Source organism: Zophobas morio, unplaced genomic scaffold, assembly GCF_036711695.1.
Source record: "Zophobas morio isolate AGI-343-1 ecotype UQ-CSIRO unplaced genomic scaffold, CSIRO_AGI_Zmor_V1 ptg000030l, whole genome shotgun sequence".
In the NCBI taxonomy this organism is placed as follows: domain Eukaryota; kingdom Metazoa; phylum Arthropoda; class Insecta; order Coleoptera; family Tenebrionidae; genus Zophobas; species Zophobas morio.
Window position 1 is genome coordinate 1137086 of NW_026972135.1, and position 21541 is coordinate 1158626.

General features: G+C 36.3%; 2 protein-coding genes across 2 annotated transcripts; both read left to right on the forward strand.

Moving 5' to 3' along the window:
* The first annotated feature begins 635 nt into the window (after positions 1-635).
* LOC135138390 (uncharacterized) lies at positions 636-1694 on the forward strand. Its single transcript, XM_064068360.1, has 2 exons — positions 636-712; positions 770-1694. Exons 1-2 carry the CDS (start codon positions 667-669, stop codon positions 1576-1578), a joined length of 855 nt encoding a protein of 284 aa, XP_063924430.1. The 5' UTR covers positions 636-666; the 3' UTR covers positions 1579-1694.
* A 16692-nt stretch (positions 1695-18386) lies between these two features.
* Positions 18387-19688, forward strand: LOC135137856 (insulin-like growth factor-binding protein complex acid labile subunit). Its single transcript, XM_064067610.1, has one exon. The coding sequence runs from the start codon at positions 18387-18389 to the stop codon at positions 19686-19688; it is 1302 nt and encodes a 433-aa protein (XP_063923680.1).
* The last annotated feature ends 1853 nt before the right edge of the window (positions 19689-21541 follow it).

Sequence of the window (21541 nt, forward strand, 5' to 3'; positions counted from 1 at the left end):
TCAGAGCCTTTAAAATCTTTAGTCGTTAGACTCTTTAGAGTCTTTCCAATCCATGGAAATTTTGAACACTTTCGGAATTACTACGAGTGTTATAAAGCCTAAACCAATTCCTAACGCAAAGAATTTAAAACGGAAATGCGATTAATTTCACAGTCTCAGTATCACTTTATTATCTTTTGGGATTCATCATTAGTACCATAAAGAACAACCAACTACGCTTTCATACTTGTATTTCAAGTGTTACTACACAAGATTTGGAAACTATTGAGGCTTTGAAAATATTAGTTGAGTTAAAATTATATGAGGAAGGACTGTTGCTATATCCGTCCAAATTAATATTTGATGTAATACTCGAAGCAGAAAAAATTTTTGTAAGCGTGGTGACACTATGGCGTCATAAAAAGTGTTTTGAATTGACCATTAAAGTATGTAAATAGTAGAAGAAGATCAGTGATGTAAGGAGTATCTCGATTTATTCAAACATTTGTAAATATACGCACGTTATTTTCCATATTATTTATGACAACCGAACAGCTATTGTTCAAACATTCGTCGGCAAACTATTAGTCATATTTTATGGTGATAAATTGAAGGGAAGCTTTTAGGGAAAACAATACGTCTATCGGTAACATTTTCACTTTGAGATTAAATGAACACAGTGACAAGATGTTTCGCTTCGTTAGTGTCTTGTTAATATGTCTTGTCCTCTCTGGTAAGTAACTCCAACCCCATATAACGACAATCAAAACAAAACTTCTCCAATTTCAAGCTCCATCCACACCATGCAACTCGAAAACCACCTCCGGCCAAAACCACAATTCTTCAGTTTCAACAATTAAAGAATCCTACGACGCTAAAGCCACCAACAAGTCTTGCAACTACGGCAGAGGCAAAATCATCGACATTGGCATTACCAAAGGCAACTTCACCCCCAAAATCCACGTTTGCTTCGACAACACCACCCACAGGACCTTCTGGACCAAACACTACCTAGGACGCACCAACACCAGCAACTCCACAGATGGAAGAACCTCCTGGTCCAAAGACTTCTTCTACAAGTTTAACCCCGACAAAATCTACAAGAAGGTGTCCAATAACTCCGACAGAGGTCACTTGAGTCCTCGAGCCGATTTCAACACCGACATCGAAAGAAAAATGACATACTATTACATAAATGCGGCTCCGCAAGCTAGCAATCTGAATCGGGGGAAGTGGAGATGGATCGAAGAAGAGGTGAGGGCGAGGGCCAACAAGGAGTCGAGTCCGGTGAAAGTTATCACTGGGAGTGGAGGGGTTTTATTTGCGTTTAATATGTACAATTATACTTATCCGGAGTATTTTTTCAAAATTGTGGTTTTCAAAAATGGGCAAAATGAGGTTTTTGTGGGGGTGAATAATGCTACGGCGGCGGTGACGACGGAGAGTCCGTTTAAACAGTCTTTGTGTAAAAATGTTATTCCGTTTTGTGGGTGCTTTGGGTATAGTGAGGGAATAGTTTATTGTTGTAAGCTTGATAAGGATCTTATGCAACGTTTCGGGCTTGAAAAGGATGATGTTGATTATAAAGAACGATGGTAGAATAAAAATGTTTGTTTGTTTTTGATGAATAGTTTTGCTTGACGCAAACAACAGATAACGTTGTGTTTTGACTAAGATAAATAAATATTTGGAGTGGAATGAGTTATTGTTATTGGTGTTGAATTACAAAAGATACCTTATAATGTGTCGAAGATAATTTTCTGCTTAAAATTTTGTTACGTTGTTTTTGTTATATTTAAGGAAAAAATTATTTCTCTTGTAGTTTAAGTTTCCTAGACTGAAGCTTTATTTTACATTGTTTCGTTATGTGTTCATTTCAGGTCAGGTCAGTTCAGGTCAAGTCAAGGTTATGTGTTGTTTTTGCTCACTTCCAGGTTTTAAATCTTAAGCGATTTTGACGAAACTATTTTGTGCAGCATTTTTGTTGGGAGCTCATTTGTCTAGAGTTTTTGTTGGCACAATTTTGCCCCAGGCCATTTTGTCGGGGTACCATTTTGTCAATATATTTAACAATTTTGAAAGCGAAAATTTGAAACAATGCTTGTACCTACAGCACAAAAACTTCAATCAAGAAAAAAATGATTTTGTAATTTAATGTTAAATTTTAATGAAATATTTGTCTTCCCCAAAAAAAAAGCCAAATGTTGTTTCGACTCAACTTTCCTCGCACCCGAAGTACCTACAGTGAAACATATCCAGCATTTTCGAAAAACTTTAAAATTTGATAATGCAAAATGTTGTTATATAATTTAGATTTTTTTGCAAATATCCGGACGTTTCTGGTAAAAATTCAACACGGATTCATAAATTACACATGTAAGACTATCTTATATTCCGGGTGTCTGGAAAATGGCGGATTAACTCTTCAGTATGTTATGCACGGGGTTTCGGGAGTCCCAAAAAAATAATAAAAAAATTCTTTGTGAAGTAGATTACGAAAAACACGTAATTTTATAACGATGGTGACTGAAATCCACCTTTTATTTTTTAGGACAATAACCATAACAACCAGAAATCATTAATCGTTGTACATTATTTTTAATAAAGCAACACTAGAGAGGATGTTAAAAATTTCATCATTTTTTGTAAAGTCAGTCATCAGTTAGCTGAGATAAAACTCATTTTGGCAAATGGCATACCCTCTGAGAAAAAAGAGGGTGGGTGGGTGGGTGGGCGGGGCTAGCAGCAGCCAAGACAAGACTGATTTTGGCTATCCTTTAAGAGAAGAGAGGGCGGGTGGCCGGGCAAGTACCTGCTAAAAGATTATAGTGATTTTGGTAAATGATATACCTTCCAAGAAAAGAGAGGGTGGGTGGGCGGGGCTAGTACCTGCTAAGATAAGACTGATTTTAGCAAATGACGTATTCTCTAAGAAATGTAATTAAATTATTATAAGAAAAGACACTACAGGCTCCAAAGCACTTTCAAATTCTTTCCTAATAGGAATACCTAGAACCTAAAAGGAAACAAATTTTGATCATTTTTTCTAAAAGTTAATCATCAGTATTGGCTAAGATAAAATTGATTTTGGCAATGAGATACCCTCTAAAAAAAGCGAGGGTGGATGGGCGGGGCTAGTGGCTGCCATGATAAGACTGATTTTGGCAAATAAAATATCCTCTAAGACAAGAGAGGGTGGGTGGGCGGGGCTAGTAGCTGCTAAAATCAGTTTAATCCTACCAGCTACTCGTACCCCACCCACCCACCCTCTCTTTTTCTTGCAAGGTATCTCATTTGCCAAAGTCGGTCTTACTTTAACAGGTACTAGCCCCGCCCACCCACCCTCTCTTTTCTTGGAAGGTATATCATTTGCCAAAATCCGTCTTATCTTACCAGCTATTAGCCCCGCCCACCCACTCTCTGTTTTCTTACGAGGCATCTCATTTGCCAAAATCTGTCCTATTTTAAAATCAGATATATTTTAGCAGCTACCAGCTAGGATAAGACTGATTTTGGAAAATCACATCCTCTCTAAGAAAAAAGAGGGTAGGTGGGCGGGGCTAGTACCTGTTAGGATAAAACTGATTTTGGCAAATGAGATGTCTCTAAAAAAATAGAGAGCGGGTGGGCGGGGCTAATACCTGCTAAAATCAGTTTTGTTAGAAGCTACTAGACCCGCCCACCCACCCTCTCTCTTCTTAGAGGGAATATCATTGGCCAAAATCCGTTTTATCTTACCAGCTATTAGTTCCGCCCACCCACCCTCTGTTTTCTTACAAGGCATTTCATTTGCCAAAATCTGTCTTATTTTGCGCATGACATATCCTCTAAGAAAGAGAGGGTTTGTGGGGGGGGGGGAGACAAGAGAGGACGGGTGGGCGGGGCTAATAGCGCTGCTAAAATCAATTTTGTCTTAGCAGCTACTAGTACATCCAACCACCCACCCTCTCTTTTTCTTGCAAGGTATCTGATTTACCAAAATCCGTCTTACTTTGGCACGTACTAGCCGCGTCCACCTACCCTCTCTTTTCTTGGAGGGTATGTCATTTGACAAAATCTGAAATATCTCAGCAGCTACTATCTAGGATAAGACTGATTTTGGAACATCACATACTCTCTAAAAAAATAGAGGGTGAGTGGGCGGGGCTAGTACCTGTCAAGATAAGACTGATTTTGGCAAATGAGATCTTTCTAAAAAATAGAGAGCTGGTGGGCGGGGATAGTACCTGTTAAAATTAGTTTTATCTTAGCAGCTACTAGCCCCGCCCACTCACCCTCTCTCTTCTTAGAGGGTATGTCATCTGCCAAAATCAGTTTTATATTAGCAGCTACTAACCCCACTCACCCACCCTCTCTTTTTCTTATAAAGCATCTCATTTGCCAAATTCTGTCTTATTTTAGCATGACATACCCTCTAAGAAAAAGAGCGTGGGGGGGGTAGTAGCTGCCAAGATAAGACTGATTTTGGCAAATAAGATATCTTTTAAGACAAAAGAAGGGCGGGTGGGTGGGGCTAGTAGCTGCTAAAGTAAGACGGATTTCGGTAAATGAGATACCTTGCAAGAAAAAGAGAGAGTGGGTGGGTGGGGTACTAGTAGCTGCTAAGATAAAACTGATTTTAGCAGCTACTACTAGCCCCGCCCACCCGCCCCTCTCTTGTCTTAGAGGATATCTTATTTGCCAAAATCAGTCTTATCTTGGCAGCAACTAGTACCCCATCCACCCACCCACCCTCTCTTTATCTTGCAAAGTATCTCATTTGCCAAAATCGGTCTTACTTTAGCAGATACTAGCCCCGCCCACCCACCCTTTCTTTTCTTGGAAGGTATGTCATTTGCCAAAATCTGAAATATCTCAGCAGTTACTACCTAGGATAAGACTGATTTTGGAAAATCACATACTCTCTGAGAAAGGAGAGGGTGGGTGGGCGGGGATAGTACCTGTCAAGATAAGACTGATTTTGGCAAATGAGATCTCTCTAAAAAATAGAGAGCTGGTGGGCGGGGATAGTACCTGCTAAAATCAGTTTTATATTAGCAACTACTAGCTCCACTCACCCACCCTCTCTTTTTCTTATAAAGCATCTCATCTGCCAAATTCTGTCTTATTTTACCATGGCATACCCTCTAAGAAAAAGAGCGTGGGGGGTAGTAGCTGTCAAGATAAGACTGATTTTGCCAAATAAGATATCTTCTAAGACAAGGCTAGTAGCTGCTAAAGTAAGACGGATTTCGGCAAATGAGATACCTTGCAAGAAAAAGAGAGGGTGGGTGGGTGGCGTGCTAGTAGCTGCTAAGATAAAACTGATTTTAGCAGCTACTACTAGCCCCGCCCACCCGCCCCTCTCTTGTCTTAGAGGATATCTTATTTGCCAAAATCAATCTTATCTTGGCAGAAACTAGTACCCCACCCACCCACCCCCTCGTTTTCTTGCAAGGTATCTCATTTGCCAAAATCGGTCTTACTTTAACAGGTATTAGCCCCGCCCACCAGCCCTTTCTTGTCTTAGGGGATATCTTATTTGCCAAAATCAGATATATCTCACATTTCAGCAGCTACCAGCTGGGATAAGGCTGATTTTGGAAAATCACATACTTTCTAAGAAAAGAGAGGGTGGGTGGGCGGGGCTAGTAACTGCTATGATAAAACTGACTTTAGCAGGTACTAACCCCGCCCACCCGCTCTCTTCTTACCACCTACGCACCCTCTCTTTTCTTACAAGACATCTCATTTGCCAAAATCTGTTTATTTTACCATGACATACCCCCATAGAGCGTGAAGGGGGTAGTAGCTGCTAAGATAAGACTGATTTTGGCAAATAAAATATCCTCTAAGACAAGAGAGGGTGGGTGGGCGGGGCTAGTAGCTGCTAAAATCAGTTTAATCCTACCAGCTACTCGTACCCCACCCACCCACCCTCTCTTTTTCTTGCAAGGTATCTCATTTGCCAAAGTCGGTCTTACTTTAACAGGTACTAGCCCCGCCCACCCACCCTCTCTTTTCTTGGAAGGTATATCATTTGCCAAAATCCGTCTTATCTTACCAGCTATTAGCCCCGCCCACCCACTCTCTGTTTTCTTACGAGGCATCTCATTTGCCAAAATCTGTCCTATTTTAAAATCAGATATATTTTAGCAGCTACCAGCTAGGATAAGACTGATTTTGGAAAATCACATCCTCTCTAAGAAAAAAGAGGGTAGGTGGGCGGGGCTAGTACCTGTTAGGATAAAACTGATTTTGGCAAATGAGATGTCTCTAAAAAAATAGAGAGCGGGTGGGCGGGGCTAATACCTGCTAAAATCAGTTTTGTTAGCAGCTACTAGAATCGCCCACCCGCCCTCTCTTTTCTTAGAGGGAATATTATTTGCCAAAATCCGTTTTCTCTTACCAGCTATTAGTTCCGCCCACCCACCCTCTGTTTTCTTGCATTCTTACAAGGCATCTCATTTGCCAAAATCTGTCTTATTTTAGCATGACATATCCTCTAAGAAAGAGAGGGGGGGGGGAGTAGCAGCTGCTAAGGTAAGACAGATTTTGGCAAATAAGTTATTCTCTAAGACAAGAGAGGCGGGGCTAGTAGCTGCTAAAATCAATTTTGTCTTAGAAGCTGCTAGTACCCCACCCACCCACCCTCTCTTTTTCTTGCAAGGTATCTGATTTACCAAAATCCGTCTTAGTTTAGCAGGTACTAGCCGCGTCAACCTACCCTCTCTTTTCTTGAAGGGTATGTCATTTGACAAAATCTGAAATATCTCAGCAGCTACCACCTAGGATAAGACTGATTTTGGACCACCACATACTCTCTAAGAAAGGAGAGGGTGGGTGGGTGGGCGGGGCTAGTACCTCTCAAGATAAGACTGATTTTGGCAAATGAGATCTTTCTCAAAAATAGAGAGCTGGTGGGCGGGGATAGTACCTGCTAAAATCAGTTTTATATTAGCAGCTACTAGCTCCACTCACCCACCCTCCCTTTTTCTTATAAAGCATCTCATTGGAAAATTCTGTCTTATTTTACCATGACATACCCTCTAAGAAAAAGAGCGTGGGGGGGGTAGTAGTTGCCAAGATAAGACTGATTTTGGCAAATAAGATATCTTCTAAGACAAGGGAAGGGCGGGTGGGCGGGGCTAGTAGCTGTAAAGTAAGACGGATTTCGGCAAATGAGATACCTTGCAAGAAAAACAGAGGGTGGGTGGATAGGGTACTAGTAGCTGCTAAGATAAAACTGATTTTAGCAGCTACTACTAGCCCCCCCCCACCCGCCCCTCTCTTGTCTTAGAGGATATCTTATTCGCCAAAATCAATATTATCTTGGCAGCAACTAGTACCCCATCCACCCACCCACCCTCTCTTTATCTTGCAAGGTATCTCATTTGCCAAAATCGGTCTTACTTTAGCAGGTACTAGCCCCGCCCACCCACCCTTTCTTTTCTTGGTATGTCATTTTCCAAAATCTGAAATATCTCAGCAGTTACTACCTAGGATAAGACTGATTTTGGAAAATCACATACTCTCTAAGAAAGGAGAGGGTGGGTGGGCGGGGCTGGTACCTGTTAAGATAAGACTGATTTTAGCAAATGAGATCTCTCTAAAAAATAGAGAGCTGGTGGGCGGGGATAGTACCTGCTAAAATCAGTTTTATATTAGCAACTACTAGCTCCACTCACCCACCCTCTCTTTTTCTTATAAAGCATCTCATCTGCCAAATTCTGTCTTATTTTACCTATCATACCCTCTAAGAAAAAGAGCGTGGGGGGTAGTAGCTGTCAAGATAAGACTGATTTTGCCAAATAAGATATCTTCTAAGACAAGAGAAGGGCGGGTGGGCGGGGCTAGTAGCTGCTAAAGTAAGACGGATTTCGGCAAATGAGATACCTTGCAAGAAAAAGAAAGGGTGGGTGGGTGGCGTGCTAGTAGCTGCTAAGATAAAACTGATTTTAGCAGCTACTACTAGCCCCGCCCACCCGCCCCTCTCTTGTCTTAGAGGATATCTTATTCGCCAAAATCAATATTATCTTGGCAGCAACTAGTACCCCATTCACCCACCCACCCTCTCTTTATCTTGCAAGATATCTCATTTGCCAAAATCGGTCTTACTTTAGCAGGTACTAGCCCCGCCCACCCACCCTTTCTTTTCTTGGAAGGTATGTCATTTGCCAAAATCTGGAATATCTCAGCAGTTACTACCTAGGATAAGACTGATTTTGGAAAATCACATACTCTCTGAGAAAGGAGAGGGTGGGTGGGCGGGGCTAGTCCCTGTCAAGATAGGGCTGATTTTGGCAAATGAGATCTCTCTAAAAAATAGAGAGCGGGTGGGCTGGGTTAGTACCTGCTAAATTCAGTTTTATCTTAGCAGCTACTGGCCCCGCCCACCCGCCCTCTCTCTTCTTAGAGGGTATGTTATTTGCCAAAATCAGTTTTATCTTAGCAGCCACTGCCCCACCCACCCATTCTCTCTTTTCTTACAAGGCATCTCATTTGCCAAAATCTGTCTTATTTTAGCATGTCATATCCTCTAAGAAAGAGAGCGTGGGGGGCTAATAGCTGCTAAAGTATGACGTATTTTGGCAAATAAAATACCTTGCAAGAAAAACAGAGGGTCGGTGGGTAGGGTACTAGTAGCTGCTAAGATAAAATTAGCATGTACTAACCCCGCCCACCCACTCTCTCTTGTCTTCGAGGATATCTTATTTGCCAAAATAAGTCTTATCTTGGCAGCTACTAGTACCCCACCCACCCACCCCCTCGTTTTCTTGCAAGGTATCTCATTTGCCAAAATCGGTCTTACTTTAACAGGTATTAGCCCCGCCCACCAGCCCTTTCTTGTCTTAGAGGATATCTTATTTGCCAAAATCAGATATATCTCATATTTCAGCAGCTACCAGCTAGGATAAGGCTGATTTTGGAAAATCACATACTTTCTAAGAAAAGAGAGGGTGGGTGGGCGGGGCTAGTACCTGTTAGGATAAGACTGATTTTGGCAAATGAGATCTGTCTAAAAAAATAGAGAGCGGGTCGGCGGGGCTAGCAACTGCTAAGATAAAACTGACTTTAACAGGTACTAACCCCGCCCACCCGCTCTCTTCTTACCACCTACGCACCCTCTCTTTTCTTACAAGACATCTCATTTGCCAAAATCTGTTTATTTTACCATGACATACCCTCTAAGAAAGAGAGCGTGAAGGGGGTAGTAGCTGCTAAGATAAGACTAATTTTGGCAAATGATAAGTTTAAGTTTAAGTTTATTGTGACACAAATACTTTTACAGTACATAGGTCTAGTCAAAATTGGGAACACAAATATTCATCAATGCTATAATACCCTCTACTGCTTAAATGGCTACGAACCTTTTTCTTAAATAAACTAATACTCATTAAGTCACAATCCTTTATCACTTTTCTGACTTTATTGTAGCAAAGTACACCTATATAATTTACATTTTGCTTACCAATCTCCAACCTTGAGAAATTCATTTGTAAATCTTCATTATTTCTTAAATTGTGACTACTTTGTATTTGCCCACCTCTTGGAAACTGGCAAACTTTTGTCTTAATATTTGTAACCAAGTCCAAAATATACAATGAAGGAACTGTTAATATGTTATGTAATACAAAAATCTCTTTACACGAGGATCGTGTATGTAGATAAAACATAATTTTCAGTAGCCGTTTTTGCAATTTAAAAACTTTTTCTGCGGATGCAGATTTAGGTACCCCAAAAAGAAATACCGTAAGTAAGTCGCGATTGAACCATAGCAAAATAGACAGATCTTAAAACATCATGATATAACCTTCAATAAAAGATAGGGTGGGTGGGCGGGGCTAATAGTTGCTAGAATAAGACCGATTTTGGCAAATGACATACGCTCTAAGAAAGTGAGGGCGGGGGGCGGGGTTAGAACCTGTTAAGATTGATTTTGGCAAATCACATTCTCTACGAAAATAGAGGGCGTGTGGGTGGGGCTAGTACTTGCTAAAGTAAGACTGACTTTAGGAAATGACGTATCCTTTTAAAAATTAAATTAAATTATTATAAGAATAGACACTAGAAGCTCCAAAGCACTTTCAAATTCTTTCCAAACAGGAATACCTAGAACCCTGAAATTGTTTTAAATTTTTCAAAAAAAGACTGGTTCCCAAAATTGACTCAAAAACGGGTCAGCTCAGAATTTTCCAATAATAGAACACCAAAGTCCCCCAAAATTCTTTTAAATAATTTATAAAAAAATCTCCATGGGGTCCCAAAGTAATACACCATGGGTACCTCAACACTTTTTCAAATTCGTAAAAAATAAAACACTAAAAGCTCAAAAGATTTAGGGTTCCAATAAACACGCAAGTGTTCGAAATGATTTTCAGTTTCGGTTTTTAATTGCAGAATAAATAGTATTGTGCTGTCCCAATTTGCCTTCAGTAATTCTTTAGATCAGTGGACGTTAAATTGACAGATTCTAATTGTCTTTTTGTTCTAAATACTTAATTAATGAACAGACGGTATTATGAATGTTTTTCTGATCGGAAGTATTACGAATTTCCACGTGTTTATTCCTTGTAAATTCACAGTTCATGTATAAATTCCCAATTATTGTTCCTGGTTCTAATACAATTTAACAGTCATGAAATTGTTCATGTATTGTAAACCACGTGTTAGGAAATTTGCGTATTCAGGCTTCACTCTTTTGTTTATCATGTATAACTAGAGTTTCTGGATGTTTTGCTTAAGTATTGGGTAAAAATATTCTTCTTAATTTCTCGCTCGAGGTTGTTAACAGCTTTTTTCTTTCTGGACCATGTCTGTTCTTCGTATTTAGTAATTCATTTTGATGATTTTGTCTTCCTATTATCTTCTTAAATTTGTTTAATCTTGTTGGCGACATTGATGGAGATGTCAATTTTGTCCAAGGGGGTTGCTGAAGTGACATTTGTTTATATATCCTTCCATTAATGTAAAAATACGTAAGTCAAAGAAAGATTTCAAAGTAATAAACACGTTGCAGGATGTTTATTTATCACAATATTTATAACTGAGCAGGTGATGTTCAAATATTCCCAGTTGGTAAATTGTTAGTCACATTTTATGGTGATAAATGGAGAACAATCTTTTAAGGAAAACACTACGGTTTGCTGTGTGGAAGAACATTTTCAGTTTGAGTTGAACGCAGTGACAAGATGTTGCACATCTTGACGTTTGTATTTTTTTAAATCTTCGGTGAGTATAACAATACCGGGTGCTTCAGTTGAACATTTCAGTTCAACTACTGTAGTTTCCAAAAATATTAATTTTAAAATGATTTTGTACAGTTGCAGTTGTCAATATTCGACCAATATTTCACAGCTCTAATATAAGGGGAAGTGGAGAACTGTAGAAAATAGAGTGAGAGCGAAAGTTATCACTGGAACTATACTTACCGTGAGTAGGGGAAAGGTGCCTAAAATGATCCCCCTAAGGGAGAAATTCTTTAAAAAATACAAATTATTATTATTCATGTAAAACTGTAGCATTATTTGTAAGAACATTGATTTATCTAGGTGACAGTATAAGCCAATTGGTGATTCGATAATTATAAAAAAAGTTATAAACGTTTTTCCAGGACCTTACAAAAGGCTCATTTTAGGCATCCCCATAGGTAAAATGATCCCTCGGCATGGGCATAATGATCCCTTTGAATTTTCACCATAAGGGGACAGCATCAACAAGAAAAATCAAATCATGACTTAACTGATAAATATTTTATTTCAAAAATTAACAAAAAAATAAATTCTTAAAAAAAAAATAAACAAAAAAAGTTTGAAAAGCACCGAAAATACGGGGTGTATAATTTCTGGAAGAGTTTGAGACAATACTTTAGTCATCAGTACGTGCTAAGATAAGACTAATTTTGCCAAATGGGATACCCTCCAAGAAAAGAGAGGGCGGGTGGGCGGGCCTACTACCTGCTAAGATAAAACTGAATTTGGCAAATGATATACCCTCTAAGAAAAGAGAGGGTGGGTGGGTGGGACTAGTAACTGCTAAGATAAAACTGAATTTGGCAAATGACACACACTCTAAGAAAAAAGAGGGTGGGTGGGTGGGGTTAGTAAGTGCTAAGATAAGACTGAATTTGGCAAATGATATAGCCTTTAAGAAAAGAGAGGGCGGGTGGGCGGGTCTACTAACTGCTAAGATAAAACTGAATTTGGCAAATGATATACCCTCTAAGAAAAGAGAGGGTGGGTGGGTGGGGCTAATACTTGCTAATATAAAAAATAAAAAATTTTTAATTTTTAACTATTTAATTATGCATTTCCAACAATCTAAGTTAGCCCTAATATACCACCCTAATAATTGGTTTATCTGTAGGGGTGGTCAACAACAATAATAATAATAATAATAATAATAAATAATAATAAAACTGATTTTGGCAAATTAGATACCCTTTAAGAAAAGTGACGGCGGGTGACTGGGATTAGTACCTCTTAAGACTGAGAATTTCCCAAAAATAGAACACGAAAATCCCTAAAATTCTTTTAAATTATTTAAATTTCCCCGTCTTAAGAGGTACTAGCTCCACCCACCCTCCCTCTCCTCTCTTAGAGGGTATTTCATTTGCGAAAATCAGTTTTATTTTAGCAGGTAGTAGGTGGGTGGGGCTAGTAACTGCTAAGATAAAACGGGTATTGGCAAATGGTATTCCCTCGAAGAAACTAAAGGGTGGGTGGGCGGGGTTAGAGGATATGTCATTTGCGAAAATCAGTCTTATCTTATTAGGTACTAGCCCTCTAACAAGATAAAGGGCGGATGGGCCGCGCTAGTGCTTGGCAAGATAAGGCTGATATTGGCAAATAACATACATTCTAAGAAAATAAGGGGCGGGTGGGTGGGGTTAGTACTTGCTAAGATAAAACTGATATTGGCAAATGGTATTCCCTCAAAGAAAATAAAGAGTAGGTGGGCGGAGTTAGAGGATATGTTATCTGCAAAAATCAGTCTTAACTTAGCAGGTACTAGCCCCGCCCACCCACCCTCTCTTTTCTTAGAGGGTATATGATTTGCAAAAATCAGTCTTATCTTAGCAGGTACTAGCCCCGCCCAATGATCCGGGATCATTTTGCCTCAAGAAAAAGGGATCATTTCGCCTTAGGTAGCATATCCGCATTCAAAAATTGTAAACTAACCTTCAATTTTTACATGCGGTAAAAATATCATAACTAACCTACGACTGAAATGTATCTAATCCTGTCAAAACTACCACCGCTATAAGACCTTTCAAATGGAAGTAATGGACTTTTAAAATATATCTTACCTTAGATCAGAGGTGCTTATTTTACATATTTTGGCACAAATTTGTGCAGAATACACAGAACGCCATCAAACTTTCAGAAGGTACTAATTACAGAGCGCTTAATCAAATGACAGTTATGTTTGGTAGATGGAGCCACAAATTTTCTTACAATTGATGGGGATCATTTGACCTGAGGGGATCATTTTAGGCACTTTTCCCCTACTTTTTCAAGATTATTATTTTAGAAAATGTAGAAAATGAAACATACGTGGGTGTTAATAACAGGACGTCCGCCTGGACACTACGTTTTTACTTATTTTGTGTACAGTTTTTCCTTCTCATTTTTCTGAAAGTAATGAGGGAATACTTTATCAGTGCACGCTTAATCACCAACTTATGCAAATTTTCAGACTTGTAGACGACGACGTTAAATATGACGAATATAAAAATAAGTATATCTGTTTTTGATAAGATAGTGTAAGCTAGGACGGTAATTTAATATTTTTGTTTTATTGTATCTTATTATTGGTTAAGAGTTGTAATTAATTTGTCTTGTAAATGGAAGTATTCTGTTGGCCAATAAATCATTATTTATTCATTTATTTATTTATTTGAAAATATATCCATAATCCGATTTAGATGCCAAACAGCTACAGTCAGAACCCGAAAGCAATAAATAAGGCATATTTGTGTCAATAAGGTTGGCATCATCAGGACAACTAGTTGTATAGATGATGACAACCAGTTATCCTGATGTTACCGGCCATGTTGGCAAAACGCGTCGCAACTTTGTCGTGGGATTCACTAAGTGTGAAGAAGTTTGTAAACACTCGAGCTTGTCATAAAACTGGACTTTTATCCCGGTCAGCATATCACTCAATGAGATCTCTACTCCTTTGCTAAAAATATTTTTGTGAACGTTCCTAAATTTGGAATTATCTTATCGCTAAGATAACACTTGATTCTTGCAAGTGTCTAAACTTAATCAGTTGAGTATCAAAAATGGGCGCTTTTCTTCTGCTCTTCCTTTGCCTTCTAACCACCAGTAAGTGACCTACGTTGTACATAGTCGAACTTTATTCTAACCATTTTAGCGAGTACCAACCAGGAAACTTGTCCTGGTGGTACCGGTCATGGTAACACCATTCTGACAAACGAGACTTGCTCCGGATCCGACGGGCAAACAGGGGTCATCATTCTAATCACCACGAACCAGATCCGGGTCTGCTTTAATTTAGATACCCATCAAACTATCTACACCGAACACATCGTAGGCCGTACCATCGACAGCTGTTCGTCCTACCCCTGGAAATCCGACTTCTTCCTGGATTAGAACCCAGATTTGCTGTACCATTCTATTTCTTCGGTAAATATAGACCGCGGCCACTTGGTACCACCCTGTGACTTCAATACCACCGAACAACAAAGCGATACCTACTTTTACATCAACGCCGCACCCATAGTTCACGACTTGTACTCCGGAGGTTGGTCACAAGTGGAACAACAAGTCAGAGACCTGATGAATAAACATTTGGATTTGACTACGCATGTGCTAAGTACGACGTATGGTACGCAGTGCTTGGTTCAAGGGAGACTTGCGGTTCCAACCCACTTTGTTAAGATCCTAACGGATATTCACGATAAGGAAGACAGCTCCATGGTGGTTGGTGACAACAGTATGAATTTTTCCAGTGCCGTGATTCTGCCAGATTGTGAGGTGGAGACGTGTGTTTGGATGACGAGTTCCTACCCAAGGGTTTACTGCTGCGTAGTGCGACCGGAGCTGATGGAGAGGTTGAATTTGAGTGTGTCTTTGGCTTCCAAGTCGGCTAAGAAAACGACCAAACGTCTTTTTACGTCGTCTGACAATAAAGATTAATTTCTTGATGCAAAGTAGTTCTTAGTTGATTGTACACGATTTATAAATTAATTTTTGATTAAATTTATATAATCCTCGATGGCAGATGTTACAAAACATTTTTATTTAGGTTTCTGCAAAATTTTCTCGACGATAACCCAAAGTCGTGTCATAAGTTTACCAGTGTTTTCGCTTGGGCAGCGCAGTAGACAATATTTATGTTAAAAAGTTATATAATATCGCAGGAAGCCTAATAACCGTGTATTGGAACATCAATTTCTATAAAGTGTTTTGCTAAAAGACCTATATTTATCGTTGGTTTGAGGGCAAATAAAATCAATCACTCACGACGAATAAGTGGGGTGGGCGGGACTAATTTTATTTTTAATTAATTTGATTTAACTGTTAGGCTATTACAAAACTGTTGTCATTGGTTATGAACTAGGAGGCGGATGTTACAATGACAATTTAGTGTCTAAGAACAAATAAATTAATTAGGCCAGCCCACATAGTCCGTCTCTATTGCAGCGACAAATTTTATTGGTTCTTAATTAAATCCAAGTCTCATCTCGGCAAACGCGCAATCCAATGTAGTGAAATTATTAAGTAAATAGTAATAATTTAACACGATTGAAGCAAAATTTATCCCACTTTCCGATTTCTTTGATTTTCACAATTTCTATTTTCGATCATTTTCGTTTTTTAATTTTGGATTTTTCAGTTTCACAATTTTGCATTTTTTTTCCTTTTTTTATTCGAAAAGTTGAAAATGGAAAAACTAAAATGTCGAAAAAATTGAAAAACCGGAAAACTGAAAAAAGGAAAAATTGCTAAATCGAAGAATTGAAGAAATTACAAAAAGTAAAGGCGAAAAACTGTAACACTGAAAGGTTGAAAATTTGAAACACTCAGTATCGATTAAAAATCAAAAAATTGAAAATTCGAATAAATGAAATTGAAAAATTGAAGAAACGGACAATTGAAAAACCTGAAACGAAAAATTGCAAAATGTAAAAATTGAAGAAACAAGAAGAATAAAAAATTGAAAAATCGCAAAACGACAACTGAAGAAATGGAAAATTGAAAAAATTGAAACTAAAAAAACAAAAAGTTATAAAATTGAAACACTGAAAAATCGAATAATTGAAAAAATAAAGAAAATAAGAAACGGAAATGAAAAATTGCGAAATTTCAAGAAATGAAATATTAAAATATCGAAAAATTGCAAAATTTAATTTAATTGAAAAAACAAGAAAAATGAAAAATTGAAAAACCGCAAATTGACAAATGAAAAAATGAAAAATTGAGAAAATTAGGATTGAAAAAACGAACTATAAAATCGAAACATTGAAAAACAGAAAAATTGTAAAAATAAATAAAATTAAAAAACGAAAAATTACAATTTGATTTTGAAGAAATGAAAAATTAAACAATCGAAAAATTGATAAATTAAAAATTGAAAACTGGAGATTTTAAATTGAAAATTGCAAAATTAAAAATTGAAGAATTGAAAAAATTTAAATTGAAAAAACAAATTATAAAATTGAAACATTGTAAAATCGAAAAACTGTAACATTCAAAGGAGGTTGAAAAATTGGAAAACTCAATGTATGGAGAAACTGAAAAATTATTATAAATCGAAAAATCAAAAAATCGAATTAATGAAAAAAATTTAAAATCGAATAATTGAAAAAAGGAAAAATTCTAAAATGAAAACTATAAAAAATAGGTACTAATAAAAATTGAAGAAATGAAAATTTAAAAACGCAAAACTGAAAAATCTAAAATTGAAAAACCAAAAATGCAAAAATCTGAAAGTTAAAAAATGGAAAAATAGAAAACCGAAACATTACAAAATTTAATGTTAAAATTGGCACATCCAAAAGTGGAAAAACCGGAAAACTGAAAAGAACCAAAAAATTGAAGAGTTGGAAATCGAAATCGAAGAACTGAAGAAATTAAAAATTACTACTACACTGAATACCTAACTAAAAATCGAGGAATTAAAAATTGAAAAAATTAATGAATCGAAAAATTGGAAAGAAGGAAAACGAATCGAATCGAAAAATTGGAAAAATCAAAAATTGTAAAACTGAACAATTATCAAATAGTCAAAATTGTAAAATTAAAATATCTAAAAGTTGGAAATTTGAGAAATCGAAATATAAAACAGTCGAAAAAATGACAAATATAAAGCAAAGTCGAAAAATCGAAGAATTGAAGAACTGAAAAATCAAAAAATCCAGAAATCGAAAAATCTAAAATTCAAGACATTGAACGATTAAAATATCGCTAAATTGAAAAATCGGGAAATCCAAACATCAAAAAATCGGAAAATGAAAATTCGAAAATCTAAAATTTAAAAATCGAAAACGTGAAAAATCGACAAATTGAGAAATGGAAACCCAGAATTTAAAAAAGTGAAAAATTGGAAAATCGGACAACTGAAAAGTCGAAACACCGAAAAATTAGTAAAATCCAAAAATTGAAAAGCCCAAAAGTATAAAAATTAAAAACCGAGAAATCAAAAAATCCAGGAGTCCAAAAATCGAAAAGTCGAAAAATCGAAATATTGAAAAAAAAAACTTGAAAAATCGAAAAATTGAAAAATTGGAAAAATCGAAAGTTTGGGAAGTCGCGAAATGGGAGAATATAAAAAAGAGATTATTTCAGAAATCGGAAAACTGAAAATATCAAAATTTGAAAAACTAAAATCGTAAAATTGAAGATGACAAAATTTGAGAAATCGAAAATTTGAAGAACAAAAAAACTGAAAAAGCCCAAATTTGAAACATTGAAAAATTGAGACATCCAAAGTTGAAAAGTATAAAAATCACACATTTATTCGACAAAATTTTAAGATGACAATTCCTGAGGGCATGAATGGTTAAATTTTGACTAACGATTTAACATGCTTCCAAGAATTATAATATGGAAAATGTCGTTGATTTTTTTCCAAAAATTTTGACGTCTAAGGTAAAACTCAACACGGACATATAAACCGTAAACGGAGGATACAAAATTTAAATTACGTCTATTAAATTCAGTAGCATTAGCAAAGCATTAGAAAAATAATATCATTGATAGCAGAAATCTTCTAAGTTAACTTTGTCAGAGCCACCGAACTTACGTCTAGAACGGTTAAGTGGTTCTTGTTAAATTTATCTTGATGGGGCCATCGCAGGTCAAATCGCATATCCATCGTCAGTGTCACAAGATTATCATTTTTTCTATATATAAGTATAACCCGACAACCAAGACGAAGTTCAAAGTGTTGCTGTCATGAAGAACTTCAGATGCATTATTGTTTTTCTCGCTTTTAACTCGCCTTTTGTGTGTGCAACCGGTGGCAGTGCGGTCATAACTTGTTATCTTTACGTTGACAATTCGTGGGAAGAAACACAAGTGGTCAAAAACGCTTCCACACACCAAATCAAAGAAAGTTGCCCCGAAAATGTCGATCAGACGAAGCGCATCAAACTACAAGGGTCAGCGAAAATTCTGTACCAAGATTCCCTCAAGGACATCTCCAAACTGTCCAAACTCGAAATCGTAAATGTGCACGTGGAAGAAATTCAGCCTGGAACCTTCAAAGATTTGCCAAAGTTTAACACCATAGATTTGAGCGACAACAATTTGTACGAAATTAAAACTGGAACTTTTGTAAATCTGGAAGTTGTGTCGTTGTTCATGCACAGGAATTTGATTTCGGTTCTACATGAAGGAGCTTTCCAAAATTTATCGAATGTAGCACAACTAACCCTTGAAAGAAATCGTTTGCACGAACTGAAGCGGGGGGTCTTTCAAAATGTGACTGTGGGGAAATTCCTGCTGGGGAAAAACAACATTTCTAAGATAGAGATCGGAGCCTTCGCTGATATGTTTCCATACGACGAATTTGGAATACGTTTGTTTTTGACCAACAACCGTTTTGCAGAAATAGACTCTTCAGTTTTTGACTGCAAAGGTATTGGTACTTTGGGATTAGCGAACAATTTTATTTCCACACTTCGACCAGGTGACTTGCGTAATTTGCCTAATTTGTACGAAATCATACTGACAGGAAACAAAATCAAGAAAGTTCCAGAGGGAGTTTTCAATGGTTCAAAAATCACAGACATTATATTGGGTTGGAACGTTATTTCCGTTATAGAAAGTGAAGCTTTTCGCGACATGAAACACTTACAGTTTGTTGATGTTAGGCACAACAAAGTGAAAGAATGGGACAGTAACTGGTTCCGTGGGGCACCCAGCCTAATAATTATATTTTCGCATAATTCTTTACAAACAATTCCTGCAGAAGGTTTCAAGAATATTCCACAAAACTCTACGTTGTACCTAGACCATAACTGCATCAAAAATATTTCAGACAGTGCTTTCAATGGTATAACAATTTTGCAGGGTTTGAATCTGAGGTCCAACGAATTAGAAGAATGGAATGTCGACCTTTTGAAAAATGTAAAAATTCACGATTTTGATCTTACGAGAAACAAAATTGAATGCCCTATAGGTGGTCCACGTTCTTTAGCCCCCAAAGCGGACATAGTTCGTGTCAGTGCATGTTCTGAAGTTGAAAAGAAATGACTCATGGTTGTGTAATAAGTCTGTGCATTTTTTGTTTCATTGTTCTATAAATGTATCTGCATATGTTTAAATATATTCATAGGTATATTTGTTTAAATTACTGTATTTTGTAAGATTACCAATAAAAAAAAATCGAAAGTGTTTTTCAAGTCTCCCAGATGTGTTATAAGTTTATCAGTCTTTTTTTATATTAAAAAGTTATGTAATATCGCACTAGATAAGTTTTGTTTTGCTAAAAGACCTACATTTATCTCTTATTTGAGGGCAAATAGAATCAATCAGTCACAACGAATAAGCGGGATGGGCGGGACTAATTTTCTTTTTGATCAGTTTTGATCTAACTGTTTGGCTGTGACAAAGCTGTTGCCATTGGTTATGAACTAGGAGGCGGATGTTACAATGACAATTATAATGTCTAAGAACAAATAAATTAATTAGGCCAGCCCACACAGGCCGTCTCTATTGCAGTGATTAATTTTATTGGTTCTTAATTAAATCCAAGTCGCATCTCCGCAAACAGTGCAATCCAATGTAGTGAAATTATTAAGTAGGTACATAATACTAATTTAACACGATTGAAGCAAAGTTTATCCCATTTTTCAATTTTGCAATTTTTGGATTTTCAATTATGCGATTTTCCGATTTATTTGATTTTCACCATTTTGATTTTCGATAATTTTCGTTTTTTGTTACATAGACGTAGAATCGTCAAAACTGTAAAGTCGAAAAACTGTAAAATTGAAAAATCGAATAAATGAAAAAATTGTAAACCGAAAAATTAAAAATCTAAAAGCCGAAACATCCAAAAGTTAAAAAATCGAAAAAATGAGAAAATTAAAAATGAAAACTCGAAGAGTTGTTTATCGTAAAATTGAAGAAACAAAAAAAATGAAAAATTGAAGACACGAGCAATTGAAAAACCTGAAATTGAAAAAAGAAAAAGGTATAAAATCGGAACATCTAAAAATCGAATAATTCTAAGAAGAGAAGAATAAGAAATGGAAACGAAAAACTGCGAATGAAAATTTCAAGAAATGAAAAATTAAAATATCGAAAAATTGCAAAATCTAATTTAATTGAAAAAACAAGGAAAGTGAAAAATTGAAAGACCGTAAATTGACAAATGAAAAAATGAAAAATTAAGAAAATTAGGATTGAAAAAACAAACTCTAAAATTGAGACACTGAAAAATCGAAAAATTGTCAAAATAAACGAAACAAAAACCAAAACGAAAAATTACAATTTGAATTTGAAGAAATGAAAAATTAAACAATCGAAAAAGTGATAAATTAAAAATTGAAAACTGGAGATTTTAAATTGAAAATTGCAAAATTAAAAATTGAAGAAGCAAGAAAAATGAAGAACTGAAAAAATTATTAAGTATTACATATTTATTAAAAATGAAAACTAGAAAAAATACTGTATATAATATAAAAAGTGAAAAATTGAAGAATTGGAAATCTAATTCGAAGAACTGAAGAAATTAAAAATTACAACACTGAAAAACTAAAAATCCAGCAATTAAAAATTGAAAAAAAGTGATGAATCGAAAAATTGGAAAGAAGAAAAATTAATCGAATTGAAAAATTGGAAAACTCAAAAATTGAAACAATCAAAAATTATCGAATAGTCAAAATTGTAAAAATCTAGAATTTTAAAAATTGAAAAATTAAAATATCTAAAAGTCGGAAATTTGAGAAATCGAAATAGAAAATAGTCGAAAAATGGAAAATCGTAAGTTTAAAAAACGAAAAACTGAAAATCCAAAAAAAATGGAAACATTGAAAAACCCAGAAGTCGAAAAATCGAAAAGTCGGAGAATCAAAATATTGGAAAATCCCAAAACTGAGAGA

Bases quoted from the DNA above. Each gene is read 5' to 3' on its own strand.
- LOC135138390 (XM_064068360.1), top strand. From the start codon at position 667: ATGTTTCGCTTCGTTAGTGTCTTGTTAATATGTCTTGTCCTCTCTG. The intron at 713-769 runs GTAAGTAACTCC...TCCAATTTCAAG, and splicing joins AATATGTCTTGTCCTCTCTG to CTCCATCCACACCATGCAAC.
- LOC135137856 (XM_064067610.1), top strand. From the start codon at position 18,387: ATGAAGAACTTCAGATGCATTATTGTTTTTCTCGCTTTTAACTCGCCT.